Source organism: Nilaparvata lugens, chromosome 5 (genome assembly GCF_014356525.2).
Source record: "Nilaparvata lugens isolate BPH chromosome 5, ASM1435652v1, whole genome shotgun sequence".
NCBI lineage: Eukaryota > Metazoa > Arthropoda > Insecta > Hemiptera > Delphacidae > Nilaparvata > Nilaparvata lugens.
In genome coordinates, this window is record NC_052508.1 from 16,404,285 (window position 1) to 16,424,638 (window position 20,354).

Below are 20,354 nucleotides of genomic sequence, written 5' to 3' on the forward strand. Positions count from 1 at the left end.
ACAAATTATAAAAAAATTGAACGAATTCAATAATGACGACCATGTTATTTCATATTCTAATATGCAATAGATTATGTTCCAATACTTTAACTGTTATCAATCAATATCCCAATTACAATAACTTGGTAAATTCCATACAATTTCCATGTAGTTGGTTATATTTCAAAAGAGATATTCTACTGTGAAGCTAATTGACATCATCAATGATTTCAAATTATATTAGTCATGCAAAGCAGTTTTAGAGGAATGCCTGTTGTTTTTACCTGCATTACATCTATTGTCTATGAATGAATCAAATAATTTCCATAAATATTTTAATTGTGATCAAACATAATATTCTCTGGAATATTGTAATTGTTCGCTTTCAGAGGGTTCGCATTCCAATATTGTAGATATCAATCAAGTTTATTCCAAGGAACCTACAATACAATGTATTCTAGAAACACTTCATACACAAGGGCTACTTTTTAAATTAATAAAACAATATGAAATTCTTGAAGCACCCTTCATTTTAGAAATAGTTTAACGGTGATCACACCATCGTCAGGTTGAAGAAAAAACTAGTTTTTATTTTAAACTATTGTTAAAACTCAATTTGCATCATCCTTGATCTTTGAACTTAGCGCGTTGCCAGTATAGCCAACGTTTGGCAGATTTAGTCTGCATTGTTTTCAATATTTGTATCTTTGTAATAATTTCAATTTGTTGTCTAGTATTATTTGATTAATTTCAAATTTGTCCTTTTTCACTTGCTTTTGGATAATATTTGTGTTTTGTATCTTTATTCTTGCATTTCCCACTTGCGGAAATCGTTGTAGGTAGGTTTTGCTCCACTCGGCTTGTGTGGCGCTGGTGTGCTGCTTCTTTGTTTCATCTCGATTCCAGAATGTGGGAATTGGCCAGCTCTTGTTTTCAATTTTCGAATTTGAATTTATTCCAGCTGAATATTCAGTACTTTCATGTTTCATTGGCATATTTGCGATAAATATTGGCCTAATTCAATCAAACAACTTGTATGTCTTCACGGATTGTGTTTGAATCTCAAACTTCTGGTAGGTGTAACCTAACTTTCCATTTGAACACGCTTTTCTGAACTCAATTTTTAGAATTTAGTTTGAAGCTCTTTCCAATTTTACATTGTTCATCTATTTCAATCTTTTTTAAAAAATGTCAATTTAGCATTTTGATTCCATTGCATTTCTGCAAAATTCCAAGATCATCAAGATTGCTTGATGTTTCTACAAATCTTTATTTCATATTTTTGTTTTCAAACTCTTTGTACTCTGAACTCTGTGTAGTTCAGAGCGCTGTTGCTACAGTCAACATATTTTCTTACCGTAGGGTATTTTCTTTTCCTCTGTCCACAGTTTGGATTTTGGGAAACTCAATCAATCTCTCTCTACATCTCTCGAATCAATCTGCTACTGAATCTGTTCTACAATTCTACCTACGATCGAATCTACCGATAAAGGTCTGCAGTCTCTATTGACAGTCGAAATTGCATCCACTTTGGGGTTCCATATACCCTCCCACTCACTTGGTCGACTGTGCAATTTAGCATTCCACTTTGAGGTTACGTATACCCTCCCACTCTCTGGCCGGTATGGTGATGATGATTTCCATTGCCGGAGCATTTCTTACAAATGCCTACAATCTTTGACAGCTTTCGACATCCTCAAGATACTCAGGTTGAGTAATTGTATATTCATCATAAATTTGTAATATCATCCATTCTTATTTATTCATTTATCTATTTTCATTCATTCATTATCATTCATACTGCTATTGTTCATTTACTTATATAGATTTATCTTACTTATGAGCTGTGCCTACAAAGGCAATCAAAGAGTTTGTCATTTCAGGACATTGAATAATATTCAAAATTTTGAATACAAAATCATTTTATTTTTTGAATTTGTTTCTTCACAATTTGAAAGTCTTTACAATTGTCATCACATTCAACTTATGTATTTTGAAACCTACATCGCAATTAATTCAACAATAAAAATAACAATTATTCACTACTTGATTTTGCAATTATTCGCATTACCTATCGTTTTGGTAGGACGAGTTGTATTCAGGACTCAGCCTACCTGGTCCTCTATTAATTTTGCTACCAGAAAAGTTATTTTGATAGATATCAGGCGCATATTTATCATTATAAGTTGGCCGTCTCCCGTCCGGATACTTCATATTAACATATGCTTAGAAAATACATTTATTCTTATTCATTATTTTACATCAATTGTGTAATGATTATTGTCTTATACTTTTATTCATAGTGTTTATTTCTGTATGTTCAAGGGTAATATTTGTATGGAGTTGCTCATACTGATACATTCAACCAAGCACTTATGTCATTGTTCCCAACAATCGGATACAACACCAGTAGCCATCCAGTGTAAGAGGAGGTCGAACATTTTCAATTGAGGTATCGTTCCAATTTTCAATATGCCTCCTAAAGGCAAACGAAACAGCCTTCTCACTGTGAGAAGTGGCATCATTAAAAATCTATCTTGGCTTTATACTGAATATTTCAATTTTAAAATCAATGATGAAAATGATTTTCAAAAACTACTAGCAGTCAAAACTAAATTGCTCAACTTTGAGCAGCGTTATGAAAAGATAAGCCTGGAATTTGATTCAGATGACATTGATGACAATGAACATCAAATTGTCACAGAAAAATTTTTAATGTTAATTGCTAATGTAAATACAATTTTGAAAAATTATGATTCACAGCAGCAAGTTGCTACATTTCAAGCACCGGCAATGGAACATCAGTCACCAAACTCCTCTCCAGTTCCCAAATCACCGGGGTCTGTAGATCATAATAGTGTAATCAACACAAATCAATCGCCATCTGCTTCAGTGACTGCTAATAATGTCAATTCTCTGCCTTTGCAACCCACTATGCCTATTTATCAAGGGCTACAATTACCAATGGTACCGTTACCAGAATTTTCAGGTTCCTTTGATTCATGGCTTGAATTCCGTGATACCTTTTCCAATATGGTTATTGGAAACCAAACTTTGGCTCCAGCTACAAAGCTGTATTATTTGCGCAAAGCTCTCAGTGGTGAAGCCCTTGCACGCATTCAGAATATTCCTCCAGGGAATGGAAACTTTGAGCTTGCATGGAATCTGCTTACACAGAGGTACAATAACCCCAGATTAATTGCAAGTACCCACATTCAAGGTATTGAATCACCCCCAGCACTCAAGAAAAATTGTTCCAAATCTCTTAGAGCTTTCATTGATCACTGTAAATGTCACATTAATGCTTTAGAAGCGCTCAAATTGGATGTTCAAATTAAAGATTTACTTTACATGCAAAAAATCACTTCTCAACTTGACTCTAATATCTTGCGCGAATGGGAAAAACGCATTGAAATAAATGAAATCCCTACTATGGATAAACTGTGGGAATTTCTTGAAAATCAATGTAAGGTAATGGATGCTATTTCATCTCATAGCCCCTCAAATCCACCAACTAATCAAAAGGTTTTTACTCAAGCTACTTCAAATGCACCCAATGTTAGGCAAAATACTCGTCCTTTTGCTCAAAATAATACTCTGAATAATTTTCAGCCATCAGTATCCTGTCAATTTTGCAATGATCGATCTCATGGGATTTTCAAATGTGTAAATTTTTCAAAGATTCCCATCAATCAACGTTATGATGCAATCAGAATGAAAGGGTTGTGTTTCAATTGCCTTAATCCTTACACTGACAATCACAACTGCTCTTCAAAGAGATGCCAAAAATGTGATAAGCGACATCACACTGTTCTACATGATTCCTTTACTAGCAATTCAGGAGGTAAGAATGTTGTTTCTAATGTGATTCTGTCTCAGAATGAGTGCACCGTTTCTAGTGCCCATTCATCTTCAGCATCAAATTCAGTTAGTTCACAATCTGATAATTCAGAAACAACAGTTGTTTCACATGCTGCTTCATCCATCATTTCTAATAATAAGTCATCAGTTCAAGTATTACCTACCGCAGAGGTTCTGGTTGTTAGTTCAAATGGTGAATTAATTGCATGTAATGCTTTAATGGACACAGGAAGTGATTGTTCACTCATCACTCAAGAGTTGGCTGATAGATTAGCTCTTCCTTCTCGTCATGTAACTAATCTGATTAATGGAGTGTCCAGTATGCAAGCCAAATCTACAGTTGTTCACTCAGTATTAATAAAATCATCTGATCATACTTGGTCAACGCAACAAGAATGTATTGTTGTTGAGAAATTTGCCTCATGTATTCCTCGTGTCACAATTGATCTTAACTATTACAAGATTCCAAGCAATATTCGACTTGCAGATCCAAATTTTCATAAATCTAAGAAAATTGATATCCTATTGGGTATTGACGTTTATGCCGCAATCATGACTGGTAATCAAATTATTGTGTCACCTGATGTTCCAATCCTACAAAATATAAAACTTGGCTGGATTGTTTTTGGCTCTTGTCAATTACCTAAATCAGTGTCACTCAAAAAATCATCTAATCAATTTGTTACCAATTTTGTCTCCACAGCTGAAGTCTCCAATCAGTTGGAAACCTTCTGGAAGCTGGAAGAAGTCTCTTCAGTTATTCCTGTCTCTCCTGAGTGTGCTGAGGTTGAAGCACACTACAAACAGAATACCATCAGGCATGAAGATGGTCATTTCCAAGTGTCCTTACCTCGCAAGGATTCATTTGCCACCCTTGGTCATTCAAGGACTCAAGCTATGAAACGTTTCCATTCATTGGAAAAAAGATTTCTTAAAGAACCTGAGCTCAAACCTCAATATGTTGAATTTATGCAGGAATATGAAGATTTAGGTCACATGCACCCTGTACCGCCACCAGCCCCTGAGGAACAAGTCTATTATATTCCACATCACGCTGTCTTCAAGCCTGACTCCACTACAACCAAAACAAGAGTTGTGTTTGATGCTAGCGCCAAAACATCAACCGGAATTTCTCGTGGCATGATTCCTAGTGAATTAACAAACAACAAACTCTGGTGGCATGGTCCCCCATGGTTGGCTGATCCAACTGATAGTTGGAGGTCATTCTCTTCTCATGTAGCTATTCTAGCTCCCAATACAGTTCTTGTAAATACTGCAGTTGTTTCACCTTTATCCATTATTTCTGAACGTGTTTCCAATAGTTTTAAAATTATTCGTGTCACTGCTTATGTTCTGCGTTTTTTGCATAACATTCGTCAGAAAGTTGCTGATCGCCGTACTGACGCCCTTTCAGTTGATGAAATTGAAGATGCTGAAATTCATCTATTGAAGGCCATTCAAGCTGAAGCATTCCACAAGGAGTTGGAAATTTTACGTGCAAATGATGAGTTGAATGCCTCCAGTAAGTTTCATTCTTTGTCTTTGTTCATTCACTCTGATGGCCTCATAAGAGTAGGAGGACGTTTAGCTAATGCTAATATTGATTTTGATTTCAAGCATCAGATATTGCTTCCTGCCAATCACAAATTCACCAAGGCACTGATTTTTTATCATCATAACAAATTGTGTCATGCTGGTGTGCAAGCAACCATGGCTGCAATCAGACAACGGTTCTGGATACCATCAACAAATGTTCTGCGAAAGTGTATCAAGTGTTTTCGTTTCACTCATACTCAAGCTGCACAATTGATGCAATTGATGGGTCAATTGCCCTCTGTGCGTGTAAATATTGATTTTCCATTTATGAATGTTGGTCTAGACTATGCTGGACCTTTTAGTCTCCGTATTGGTGGTCCAAAGTCACGGACATTTGGTAAAGCCTATTTTGCATTTTTCATTTGCATGATAACTCGTGCTGTACATATAGAAGTAGTATCAGAGCTGTCCACTTCAGTCTTTCTGGCTGCTCTCACCCGTTTCATCTCAAGACGAGGTATTCCAAGGAATATATATTCAGACAATGCTACCACTTTTGTGGGTGCAAATAATGATCTCAAAGAGTTAGGTGACTTCCTCAACTTGCCTAGCAATCAACAAATACTTCAAAATTCAGCTGCATCTTTGCACATTCAGTGGAATTTCATTCCCCCAAGAGCTCCTCATCATGGTGGTCTGTGGGAGAGAGGAATAAGAAATTTCAAGAGTATATATAAAATTATTGCTTTCAAACATATTTGGAATTTTGAAGAAATGTGTACTCTTTCTGCACAAGTTGAAGCTATTTTGAATTCTTCACCTATTGTTCCATTGTCTGAGGACCCTCTTGATCTTCAATTTTTGTCACCTGGGCATTTTCTCATTGCGCGCCCACTCAATGCTTTGCCTTCTCATAAGCAGAAATTCAAACATGTGAATTTTCTTGCACGTTGGAATAGACTTGCTGAAGTCACAAAGGAATTCTGGCAACAATGGTCTGAAGAATATTTAGTTACTCTTCAGAAAAGACATAAATGATCTTCTTCATCACCCAATCTTCAAGTTGGCACTCTTGTGCTATTGAAGGATCCTGGGACACCACCAACACTCTGGAAGCTTGGACGTATTACAGAGGTTTTCCCTGGCTCCGATGACAAGGTTAGAGTCATCCAGGTTCTAACTGATTCTGGTGTTTTCAAACGTTCTATTGCTAGTGTTGCACCTTTGCCATTAGATGATAGCGAATGATGCGATTCTCTTTAACATATTTTTTCTTTCTTCTTTGTTTTACAATTCTTCTAACTGCAGAACGGGGCCCAGTCTATGTTAAAACTCAATTTGCATCATCCTTGATCTTTGAACTTAGCGCGTTGCCAGTATAGCCAACGTTTGGCAGATTTAGTCTGCATTGTTTTCAATATTTGTATCTTTGTAATAATTTCAATTTGTTGTCTAGTATTATTCGATTAATTTCAAATTTGTCCTTTTTCACTTGCTTTTGAATAATATTTGTGTTTTGTATCTTTATTCTTGTATTTCTCACTTGCGGAAATCGTTGTAGGTAGGTTTTGCTCGACTCGGCTTGTGTGGCGCTGGTGTGCTGCTTCTTTGTTTCATTCCGATTCCGGAATGTGGGAATTGGCCAGCTCTTGTTTTCAATTTTCGAATTTGAATTTATTCCAGCTGAATATTCAGTACTTTCATGTTTCATTGGCATATTTGCGATAAATATTGGCCTAATTCAATCAAACAACTTGTATGTCTTCACGGATTGTGTTTGAATCTCAAACTTCTGGTAGGTGTAACCTAACTTTCCATTTGAACACGCTTTTCTGAACTCAATTTTTAGAATTCAGTTTAAAGCTCTTTCCAATTTTACATTGTTCATCTATTCCAATCTTTTTTAAAAAAATGTCAATTTAGCATTTTGATTGCTTGATGTTTCTACAAATCTTTATTTCATATTCTTGTTTTCAAACTCTTTGTACTCTGAACTCTGTGTAGTTCAGAGCGCTGTTGCTACAGTCAACATATTTTCTTACCGTAGGGTATTTTCTTTTCCTCTGTCCACAGTTTGGATTTTGGGAAACTCAATCAATCTCTCTCTACATCTCTCGAATCAATCTGCTACTGAATCTGTTCTACAATTCTACCTACGATCGAATCTACCGATAAAGGTCTGCAGTCTCTATTGACAGTCGAAATTGCATCCACTTTGGGGTTCCATATACCCTCCCACTCACTTGGTCGACTGTGCAATTTAGCATTCCACTTTGGGGTTACGTATACCCTCCCACTCTCTGGCCGGTATGGTGATGATGATTTCCATTGCCGGAGCATTTCTTACAAATGCCTACAATCTTTGACAGCTTTCGACATCCTCAAGATACTCAGGTTGAGTAATTGTATATTCATCATAAATTTGTAATATCATCCATTCTTATTTATTCATTTATCTATTTTCATTCATTCATTATCATTCATACTGCTATTGTTCATTTACTTATATAGATTTATCTTACTTATGAGCTGTGCCTACAAAGGCAATCAAAGAGTTTGTCATTTCAGGACATTGAATAATATTCAAAATTTTGAATACAAAATCATTTTATTTTTTGAATTTGTTTCTTCACAATTTGAAAGTCTTTACAATTGTCATCACATTCAACTTATGTATTTTGAAACCTACATCGCAATTAATTCAACAATAAAAATAACAATTATTCACTACTTGATTTTGCAATTATTCGCATTACCTATCGTTTTGGTAGGACGAGTTGTATTCAGGACTCAGCCTACCTGGTCCTCTATTAATTTTGCTACCAGAAAAGTTATTTTGATAGATATCAGGCGCATATTTATCATTATAAGTTTGGCCGTCTCCCGTCCGGATACTTCATATTAACATATGCTTAGAAAATACATTTATTCTTATTCATTATTTTACATCAATTGTGTAATGATTATTGTCTTATACTTTTATTCATAGTGTTTATTTCTGTATGTTCAAGGGTAATATTTGTATGGAGTTGCTCATACTGATACATTCAACCAAGCACTTATGTCATTGTTCCCAACAATCGGATACAACACCAGTAGCCATCCAGTGTAAGAGGAGGTCGAACATTTTCAATTGAGGTATCGTTCCAATTTTCAATATGCCTCCTAAAGGTAAACGAAACAGCCTTCTCACTGTGAGAAGTGGCATCATTAAAAATCTATCTTGGCTTTATACTGAATATTTCAATTTTAAAATCAATGATGAAAATGATTTTCAAAAACTACTAGCAGTCAAAACTAAATTGCTCAACTTTGAGCAGCGTTATGAAAAGATAAGCCTGGAATTTGATTCAGATGACATTGATGACAATGAACATCAAATTGTCACAGAAAAATTTTTAATGTTAATTGCTAATGTAAATACAATTTTGAAAAATTATGATTCACAGCAGCAAGTTGCTACATTTCAAGCACCGGCAATGGAACATCAGTCACCAAACTCCTCTCCAGTTCCCAAATCACCGGGGTCTGTAGATCATAATAGTGTAATCAACACAAATCAATCGCCATCTGCTTCAGTGACTGCTAATAATGTCAATTCTCTGCCTTTGCAACCCACTATGCCTATTTATCAAGGGCTACAATTACCAATGGTACCGTTACCAGAATTTTCAGGTTCCTTTGATTCATGGCTTGAATTCCGTGATACCTTTTCCAATATGGTTATTGGAAACCAAACTTTGGCTCCAGCTACAAAGCTGTATTATTTGCGCAAAGCTCTCAGTGGTGAAGCCCTTGCACGCATTCAGAATATTCCTCCAGGGAATGGAAACTTTGAGCTTGCATGGAATCTGCTTACACAGAGGTACAATAACCCCAGATTAATTGCAAGTACCCACATTCAAGGTATTGAATCACCCCCAGCACTCAAGAAAAATTGTTCCAAATCTCTTAGAGCTTTCATTGATCACTGTAAATGTCACATTAATGCTTTAGAAGCGCTCAAATTGGATGTTCAAATTAAAGATTTACTTTACATGCAAAAAATCACTTCTCAACTTGACTCTAATATCTTGCGCGAATGGGAAAAACGCATTGAAATAAATGAAATCCCTACTATGGATAAACTGTGGGAATTTCTTGAAAATCAATGTAAGGTAATGGATGCTATTTCATCTCATAGCCCCTCAAATCCACCAACTAATCAAAAGGTTTTTACTCAAGCTACTTCAAATGCACCCAATGTTAGGCAAAATACTCGTCCTTTTGCTCAAAATAATACTCTGAATAATTTTCAGCCATCAGTATCCTGTCAATTTTGCAATGATCGATCTCATGGGATTTTCAAATGTGTCAATTTTTCAAAGATTCCCATCAATCAACGTTATGATGCAATCAGAATGAAAGGGTTGTGTTTCAATTGCCTTAATCCTTACACTGACAATCACAACTGCTCTTCAAAGAGATGCCAAAAATGTGATAAGCGACATCACACTGTTCTACATGATTCCTTTACTAGCAATTCAGGAGGTAAGAATGTTGTTTCTAATGTGATTCTGTCTCAGAATGAGTGCACCGTTTCTAGTGCCCATTCATCTTCAGCATCAAATTCAGTTAGTTCACAATCTGATAATTCAGAAACAACAGTTGTTTCACATGCTGCTTCATCCATCATTTCTAATAATAAGTCATCAGTTCAAGTATTACCTACCGCAGAGGTTCTGGTTGTTAGTTCAAATGGTGAATTAATTGCATGTAATGCTTTAATGGACACAGGAAGTGATTGTTCACTCATCACTCAAGAGTTGGCTGATAGATTAGCTCTTCCTTCTCGTCATGTAACTAATCTGATTAATGGAGTGTCCAGTATGCAAGCCAAATCTACAGTTGTTCACTCAGTATTAATAAAATCATCTGATCATACTTGGTCAACGCAACAAGAATGTATTGTTGTTGAGAAATTTGCCTCATGTATTCCTCGTGTCACAATTGATCTTAACTATTACAAGATTCCAAGCAATATTCGACTTGCAGATCCAATTTTCATAAATCTAAGAAAATTGATATCCTATTGGGTATTGACGTTTATGCCGCAATCATGACTGGTAATCAAATTATTGTGTCACCTGATGTTCCAATCCTACAAAATATAAAACTTGGCTGGATTGTTTTTGGCTCTTGTCAATTACCTAAATCAGTGTCACTCAAAAAATCATCTAATCAATTTGTTACCAATTTTGTCTCCACAGCTGAAGTCTCCAATCAGTTGGAAACCTTCTGGAAGCTGGAAGAAGTCTCTTCAGTTATTCCTGTCTCTCCTGAGTGTGCTGAGGTTGAAGCACACTACAAACAGAATACCATCAGGCATGAAGATGGTCATTTCCAAGTGTCCTTACCTCGCAAGGATTCATTTGCCACCCTTGGTCATTCAAGGACTCAAGCTATGAAACGTTTCCATTCATTGGAAAAAAGATTTCTTAAAGAACCTGAGCTCAACCTCAATATGTTGAATTTATGCAGGAATATGAAGATTTAGGTCACATGCACCCTGTACCGCCACCAGCCCCTGAGGAACAAGTCTATTATATTCCACATCACGCTGTCTTCAAGCCTGACTCCACTACAACCAAAACAAGAGTTGTGTTTGATGCTAGCGCCAAAACATCAACCGGAATTTCTCGTGGCATGATCCTAGTGAATTAACAAACAACAAACTCTGGTGGCATGGTCCCCCATGGTTGGCTGATCCAACTGATAGTTGGAGGTCATTCTCTTCTCATGTAGCTATTCTAGCTCCCAATACAGTTCTTGTAAATACTGCAGTTGTTTCACCTTTATCCATTATTTCTGAACGTGTTTCCAATAGTTTTAAAATTATTCGTGTCACTGCTTATGTTCTGCGTTTTTTGCATAACATTCGTCAGAAAGTTGCTGATCGCCGTACTGACGCCCTTTCAGTTGATGAAATTGAAGATGCTGAAATTCATCTATTGAAGGCCATTCAAGCTGAAGCATTCCACAAGGAGTTGGAAATTTTACGTGCAAATGATGAGTTGAATGCCTCCAGTAAGTTTCATTCTTTGTCTTTGTTCATTCACTCTGATGGCCTCATAAGAGTAGGAGGACGTTTAGCTAATGCTAATATTGATTTTGATTTCAAGCATCAGATATTGCTTCCTGCCAATCACAAATTCACCAAGGCACTGATTTTTTATCATCATAACAAATTGTGTCATGCTGGTGTGCAAGCAACCATGGCTGCAATCAGACAACGGTTCTGGATACCATCAACAAATGTTCTGCGAAAGTGTATCAAGTGTTTTCGTTTCACTCATACTCAAGCTGCACAATTGATGCAATTGATGGTCAATTGCCCTCTGTGCGTGTAAATATTGATTTTCCATTTATGAATGTTGGTCTAGACTATGCTGGACCTTTTAGTCTCCGTATTGGTGGTCCAAAGTCACGGACATTTGGTAAAGCCTATTTTGCATTTTTCATTTGCATGATAACTCGTGCTGTACATATAGAAGTAGTATCAGAGCTGTCCACTTCAGTCTTTCTGGCTGCTCTCACCCGTTTCATCTCAAGACGAGGTATTCCAAGGAATATATATTCAGACAATGCTACCACTTTTGTGGGTGCAAATAATGATCTCAAAGAGTTAGGTGACTTCCTCAACTTGCCTAGCAATCAACAAATACTTCAAAATTCAGCTGCTTCTTTGTTTCATTCGATTCCGGAATGTGGGAATTGGCCAGCTCTTGTTTTCAATTTTCGAATTTGAATTTATTCCAGCTGAATATTCAGTACTTTCATGTTTCATTGGCATATTTGCGATAAATATTGGCCTAATTCAATCAAACAACTTGTATGTCTTCACGGATTGGGTTTGAATCTCAAACTTCTGGTAGGTGTAACCTAACTTTCCATTTGAACACGCTTTTCTGAACTCAATTTTTAGAATTCAGTTTAAAGCTCTTTCCAATTTTACATTGTTCATCTATTCCAATCTTTTTTAAAAAAATGTCAATTTAGCATTTTGATTCCATTGCATTTCTGCAAAATTCCAAGATCATCAAGATTGCTTGATGTTTCTACAAATCTTTATTTCATATTCTTGTTTTCAAACTCTTTGTACTCTGAACTCTGTGTAGTTCAGAGCGCTGTTGCTACAGTCAACATATTTTCTTACCGTAGGGTATTTTCTTTTCCTCTGTCCACAGTTTGGATTTTGGGAAACTCAATCAATCTCTCTCTACATCTCTCGAATCAATCTGCTACTGAATCTGTTCTACAATTCTACCTACGATCGAATCTACCGATAAAGGTCTGCAGTCTCTATTGACAGTCGAAATTGCATCCACTTTGGGGTTCCATATACCCTCCCACTCACTTGGTCGACTGTGCAATTTAGCATTCCACTTTGGGGTTACGTATACCCTCCCACTCTCTGGCCGGTATGGTGATGATGATTTCCATTGCCGGAGCATTTCTTACAAATGCCTACAATCTTTGACAGCTTTCGACATCCTCAAGATACTCAGGTTGAGTAATTGTATATTCATCATAAATTTGTAATATCATCCATTCTTATTCATTCATCATCTATTTTCATTCATTCATTATCATTCATACTGCTATTGTTCATTTACTTATATAGATTTATCTTACTTATGAGCTGTGCCTACAAAGGCAATCAAAGAGTTTGTCATTTCAGGACATTGAATAATATTCAAAATTTTGAATACAAAGTCATTTTATTTTTTGAATTTGTTTCTTCACAATTTGAAAGTCTTTACAATTGTCATCACATTCAACTTATGTATTTTGAAACTTACATCACAATTAATTCAACAATAAAAATAACAATTATTCACTACTTGATTTTGCAATTATTCGCATTACCTATTGTTTTGGTAGGACGAGTTGTATTCAGGACTCAGCCTACCTGGTCCTCTATTAATTTTGCTACCAGAAAAGTTATTTTGATAGATATCAGGCGCATATTTATCAACTATTTTAAAGTTTTTTAAAAATAAAAGGGTGCTTCAAGATTTTTATATTGTTTTTTTAATGTATATTCTGGGTACATTGGTTCATTCCAAATAATTGGAACTTTCAAAATCTTTGTACTGCGAGAAGAATATTCACAAATAATAATAATAGTCGATTCTGTATAATGATGTGATATATGGAATTATAATATGATTTACATCTTAATAGTAATATTTCGTAGAAAATGGATTTCTCAAATGGCCTCCAATTTGGTCAATAACATAATAGTAGACTATTATTGAACTGGATAATGATGATTCAAATGTTTCTTCTTCATTTTTTAATCGTTTCACAGGATTCAGGTAAAAGATTTCACTGAACTTTCAACGTTTGAATCCGATTGGAGAAAAAGAGAGGACAAGGAGCACCCGGATCAAGGAATAACTTATTCAGAAGAGAGCACTACTTTGAAGTCAGTGAAACTTGATATTCGTGAAAAATCGAGTCGTATTATTTTTACAGACGAACAGCCATTTTCAGGAGATGTTATGCCACCATCCGATGCTCATAGAAAAACCGCGAGGCGAGTCTTATTTGAAATTATAATGGGCATAAACAATTTCTCAATCCAAATAATCTTAGATCAAAGATCTTTCAAATACAAAGAATTTTCTTTTTCTGAGTCATATGAAATCCAGTATTACCTTAATGTAAGTCTTCATATAATATAATACATAAAGAATGTATTATAAGTATTAATTTTTGAGTTATTCGGAATTTAGTATTATGAAACAATATATAATGACTCACCTGATAACATGAAGGGGCTGGAGTCGAAAAGATTCAAAATGGAATTGGAGAGGGAGCTGGTAAATCATTGTTTCTATTCAATTCCCGAATTCTATGATATGATCACTTTGCCGGCACCAGAAAATCGACTTCAACTCTAACCATTCGTTAATTTGTTGAATTAGGAGACTGTAATTCAGTGAAAAATTGACAAATCCTTATACTCCTTTCACAGGAGGTCACAGGGTAAAATAAACTCAACTAAACTGAACAAAGTATTAAAAGTGTAAATACACTTATTCAATCTCATAATTACCCTGTAAGATGGATGGTTTGAATTTGACATTGAATTTAAATGTTGTATTTGAGTTCACTATATATAGTCAAATATTTAAATAACCAAGATTCGTGCAGGACTCAAACACATGACCAAGCAGCAAGCACACTGGTAGTCATGATTTTGTCAGGACGTTAGCAGACTGAAGCTGCGACTATTCAGTCCAGTTTTGCCTGATTTTGAAGGGATGAGAGAGGAGAGAGGTGTCATTTGAAGTTGAATATTGTTTAACACATGCTTGGAAGAGCTTTGACATCAGTGAAACTTCCGTTGAGATACATTCACCACATAAAAGTCTTGTTATTAACATTGCATTGTTCAGGAGAATTTTATTGCTTATTCCATCGTAATTGAACCTTTTGTAGGAAGTTGGAAGTCTCATAAGATTTTGTTTGAAGGTGTCGATTGAAAGAGGGTTCCAGATTCCGTTCAACGAGATATCTGCCACGCTGGTCATATCGTAAGGAGGGTGAAGAGCCGATTGGAAAAACGTATATATCACCTTCTGATTTCCTCAACTACTTTATAGTAACGAAACATGATGTTTGGAAATGCGTTTTGCGAGAGGCAAGTGAATTCGTCAATCAATTCTAATGTGGAAAATTAGTGATCGAAGAGAAAAAACACCATCGATCCTTTGGCTTCATTTTCAAATACTCATGATAATAACTTCACCTCATCAATTCCTCAATACTAAAATATCCTTCATTATCTCAATATTCTCTTATACTAAAAAAATATTTAAAACTCCAATAAGAATACCTTCATGACAAATGAATGAGCTTGAAATATTCGATATTTGGACAATTTAAGACAAAATTAGGGAATTTGAAGAAGTTTTAGGCAACAGCCTGGTTTTTCTTTTCCAATTACTGTATTGTTTACTCTATTCAAAAAAAATTAAAAAGGTCCCGAGCATGGCTTACTCTATCTATAGTAGGCTATGTCCCGAGTCATATTCTCTTCAGTTGCAAACAATTTCATATGATTGTTTTTCTTTGAAATAATCATAATACTATCATACTTTGAAAAGTGTAGAAGTGAGAAGTGATTGAAGTGAGAACTCCATTTACAAAATTAAAGATGAACTCCCAGAGCTTCAAGACAAATTGATTATCTTGCAGCAACAATCCTGTGCTACTTTTGTTTATTACACCGTTACCTTATATCTCAAACGGTAAAATCAACTATTGAATCAAAAATGGAATTCCGTAACAACGAAAACAAAATATATCATTGAATTAATATAATATCTGTGAAAGAAAAAGCTTTTCATGCTCAGTATTCATTATTGTTCAATCTTCTTTATCGTGAAGGAAGTCCAACAATTTCCTATGGATATATTGGAGGAAATTAATAAGAAATTGATGCTTGGCGGAAAGTTTCCGATCAACTTATCCAATGTACTTTGATGCACTCTTTGATTTGGAAGCATTAGACAGTATCTTTGTTATATGACGTATAATCTTCACACGTTCAAGTTTAGATAACTCTAGAGTTTGCCTTTCGAAACATTGATTCTCTTTCTGTAGTAGCCTATGTATATCTTGCTAGAAGGCTTTTTTCATATGACATATCATTTTCTCTGTTTGTTATATAACCGATCATTCTCATATCGTTATTAACTTTTCTCAGTTTCAGCCACAGATAACGTTCTATAGAGCAGTGATTGAATATGTAGGAAAGACAGCCATTGATGATATTGATGTGTATCAGGATGGGAAAACTATATATCGTTACTTATTGTCAGATACTTCAATGAGTATAGGCATCAGACAAATCATGTACTTCAAGGAAGATGATCCTGATAAGAGCCTCAGATATTGTAAGTGATGAATTCTCATTTTTTTTTAAAAAAGAAATAAATAGTTCATTCCAAAAGCATAAGTTATTTAAAGTTTTTAAGTTTAGTTTAAGTTTTTGTTGAAAAAAAACTCAATAACATCAAGAATTGGAATTGAAAATTCCATACTGAAGTATATTGTGCCATCAATTGATCAATACTCTATTCAATTGTGAATATTGTATGATATCACATTGTGAATTTTTTATGAATAATATTCCAGTGATGAATCAGACAAATACGATAACAATTCAATTTTTTAAAATACTTTGAATAAATACAAGAGACATCCAACATAGTATCCAATAGTATCTAACAAGAGACATCCAGTAATATCCAACATTGAAGGTGCTGACAAAACGTGTGAACCCATCTGAAGATGGATGCCTCTAAAAAGCAATGCAATGATAGAAAAATTTGCAGTCATTGATATAGGAATAGATACTTCCTAGACCTCATATCTAGAAAACTATGAGATATATGGAAAAATGTTGGATATAAAATTTTTAGGATAATTTGTAAGCTTTAATTTTGTGTTCTACAAGAATTTCCGAGAGACGCATAATATATTGTTTGAGATATATGCGAAAAACCAAAATATGGTACTTTCAAACAAACCACCCCCACCACCTTAGCACAGGGGAAAGGAGTGAGGACTTTTGATATGTTTACCTCCTTACTATTCTAAAAAGAGCTGCGGGGTCAAAAATTGTGTTCCAAACTTTTCCCTCTATACCTTTTTTTGAGCATTCATTGTCTGTATTATATTTTCTTTGATTAATAACTTGGATTGACAAGATATTCTTGTTTTTCATATGAATTTGAAGATTTCACCTCAAATACATCTGCAATGAATAATACCGTACAGCAGACAAATTAGGGAGAACAGGGAATCAAGCGGTTATTAGATTTCCAGCTGAAGATAAATTCTAGATTTGTTCATGTCTAATAATGGAGAGCCGTCTACCTCTGTTCATGCCTCTACAGACGACTTACTATTGAAAAGGAATAAGAAACAATTTGTCATGAGATAAGCTTTATACAGACATCATCTTGATGTATTTTTAATTTCCTTCCCCTATTACAATTGATAGGTAAGGGAAGTTTTGCTTTCCGAAAAAATTAAGGTACCCCAATTTCCAAATTTCAATAAGTTTCAAGGTCCCCTGAGTCCAAAAAAGTGATTTTTGGGTATTGGTCTGTATGAGTGTGTGCATGTGTGTGTGTGTGTGTGTGTGTGTGTGTGTGTATGTGTGTCTGTGTACACGATATCTCATCCTTCAACTAACGGGGAAACATTGCAATTTGGAACTTAAGGTCCTTACACTATAAGGATCCGAAACGTACAATTTTGAACAAATGCAATTCAAGATGGCGACTAAAATGGCGAAAATGTTGTCAAAAACAGGGTTTTTCGCGATTTTTTCAAAAACGGCACCAATGATTTTGATAAAATTTATACCTTAAATAGTCACTGATAAGCTCTATCAACTGTCAGATTTAGATTCCCAATTATCAGGCTTCAGATACAATTTGAACAAAAAATTTCAAGTAAAAAGATTGAACATGGAAATCTCTACAATTAATGTTCAGTAACATTTTCACCTAATATTGAAAATAAGCTTGAAATTCGGAAAATGTGATTATTCAATTGCAAACTTTTGGCAACTGTTGATTGTATTAAATCATTCACTTTGGAGAGATAGCAGACCTCTTGTTTCTCCAGCATTATTGTCCTGTCAGCAGCTGGCTTAGATCTTTGAATAGTAGACTTTTGGGATGCGCGTGAACACTAGCGTCAGGTGATCATTTTTCATAACGGCAAGGAAAGTTGTGTGAGTGCGCCTTACCAGATTTATTGTGTTTAGAAGCGCCGTTCGCACAGTGTCAGTTCTTGTGAAATGTCATCTTGAACTGGATTAAATCCATATCTGGTCTCGTTTGTAATAACTTGGTACATTTTCAGTTAAGTCCACCAGGATATTCAATTGAGTTTGAGACCCAATTCAAAATGGAGTGACGTTGTAGTGGCGTGGCGCTGACTTTTTGCCACCTCCATGCCACTCCCATTGGTTCAATGCAAACAGGAGTGGCATGGTGAAACTGATATGCCTTTCGTCACGCCACTTCTGCTGGCATTGAACAATTAGTTTATATAGGAGTGTCGTGGAAGTGGCAAAAAGGCACCGCCTCGTCACCGCCACGTCGCTTCAGTGTGAGTTGGACCTAAGCTGCTACTGTGCAAACGGCTCTTATCACCTGTTAACGAATTCAATTCCTAGAGTTCCACTCCCAGCTGTGAACGTTAAACTGTTTTTCAAATGGTGAAATTGATCCTATCATACCAGAAGGCCATCCGGAAAAAGTGGCTACTGAAAAATTAAAAGCGGAAAAAGTCACTCCAGTGTGAGTTGGGCCTAAGCTTCTATTGTGCAAATGGCACTTATCACCCCTTAGCGAATCAATTTTCTAGAGTTTCACTCTCATCTGAGAAGGTTTAACTGTTTTTCAGATGGTGGAATCAATCTTATCATACCAGAAGGCTTTCCCGAAAAAGTGGCTACAGAAAAATTGAAACCGAAAAAAATATTAGCAAATGAAGTTTTAGCGAAAATATCTGCAGCAGCTAAAGCGAGAAGAGAGGAAGCAGAAGAAATAAAAAAACTTGAACAGAAGAAGAAACCTAGAAAAAAGTTTTTAGGAATTTTTTGAAACTTCCTTAAATTTCCAATCAACTAACTCCATATCGCCAAATTGCACGTGGAGGGAAAAGAGCTAGATCGGTATTGAGTGTATAGTGTAATTAAAAGGAAAAATCATACAAGAACAATAAATCGAAATGTTTCAACTTTTTCTTAGTTTGTAGAATTTTGAAAGGTTGTTCTGACCAAAAACGGACAATATAATTAGAGCAAAAGAAGAAATGGTTTATTTATTGATGAACTTATCTAATTGTATATTAAAAGATCCAGTACAATGTGGTGTAGATAATTTATTCTCCATTGTAATTGTTCATTTATATCTAAACTGGTTCATTGTATCACTTTATAGACATGTTTATCATGATTTTGTATTTTTGAAGATGTGGAATGGCGATAGTCTTATTCAAATTTCATTTACTAAGAATCATAAAATCCAAAAACAATATTATCCAAATAGCATTTTTTCCACTGAGTATCAAGTATCTATCAATCCTTGAAGACATTATTTGTACAAATTAAACTTCATTAATAAAGTATTTTATAGGAAATTATTTTCTTAATAATTATTCTATAGGAAGTAATTATTCCACTTCCGTCAAGAATTTGAGGCATTCATCGAATAAAGCTTACTTTCTTATTCTCTGCTTAATTCGATAATATTCAACTTAATAGTTAAACAAGAAGGAATTTGAAAGGAAATTCAAATTATTTGAGAGGTTGATCTCTAGTGACATTTTATAAAAAAAAATTGTTACAATTCAACCAATCCAAGACACTACAGAATAAAGATACAGTGTCGGTTGCACAAATCCGGTTGAATTTTAATCGTGATTGATTCCACGAGGAACTCCTGAAATCATTCACGATTGAAATTTAACCGGCTTCTGTGCAACCGGGCCTTAGTCTTAAACTATTGCCTGCTCACACATACTTCTGTCCTGTTTCTCGTCTCTCCCCTCTCAAAATGTTTAACACTTGTTCAAAATTCAGAAATTTGTTGATTATAAACTTGAAATTGAGTGATAACGAATGGAAAAATTAGCTGGCAGAAGCCAGTGTTCACTCCGATTAAAGCCAAAACAATTGATCACTTTGAAATGCTCACATTGGAGAGGATTCAGGCGAATGAATTAAAAATAATCATACTTTTTGACATTCTGGAAGAATTTGAATATTTCTATTACAAATGATCATGCAGTATTCACATTAAATCTCACATTTGGATTTGAATTATCGAATTCGAATTTATTCATCATAGCATGTATATGAATGACGTGCAATTCATTGTCATGAATGTAATTTAGCTATC

The 20,354-nt window shown here is 35.1% G+C and overlaps 2 protein-coding genes across 3 annotated transcripts in view; one reads left to right on the plus strand and one right to left on the minus strand.

Annotated features, from left to right (window-relative positions):
• The window catches only part of LOC111060599, a 29,964-nt gene extending 10,371 nt beyond the window's left edge, over positions 1 to 19,593 (plus strand). The window contains exons 6-9 of one of the 2 annotated variants that reach the window (XM_039427765.1): positions 13,730 to 13,957; positions 14,899 to 15,067; positions 16,136 to 16,325; positions 18,856 to 19,593. In XM_039427765.1, the coding sequence (XP_039283699.1) occupies positions 13,730 to 13,957; positions 14,899 to 15,067; positions 16,136 to 16,325; positions 18,856 to 19,055 (787 nt within the window). In that variant the 3' untranslated portion in view covers positions 19,056 to 19,593. The remainder of the gene's footprint in view (positions 1 to 13,729; positions 13,958 to 14,898; positions 15,068 to 16,135; positions 16,326 to 18,855) is intronic. The other variant, XM_039427766.1, reaches the window with a different exon arrangement.
• LOC111045768 (adenylate cyclase type 2) overlaps positions 1 to 20,354 on the minus strand; it is a 325,456-nt gene that overhangs the window by 131,449 nt on the left and 173,653 nt on the right. The gene's annotated exons all lie outside the window — the stretch shown is intronic.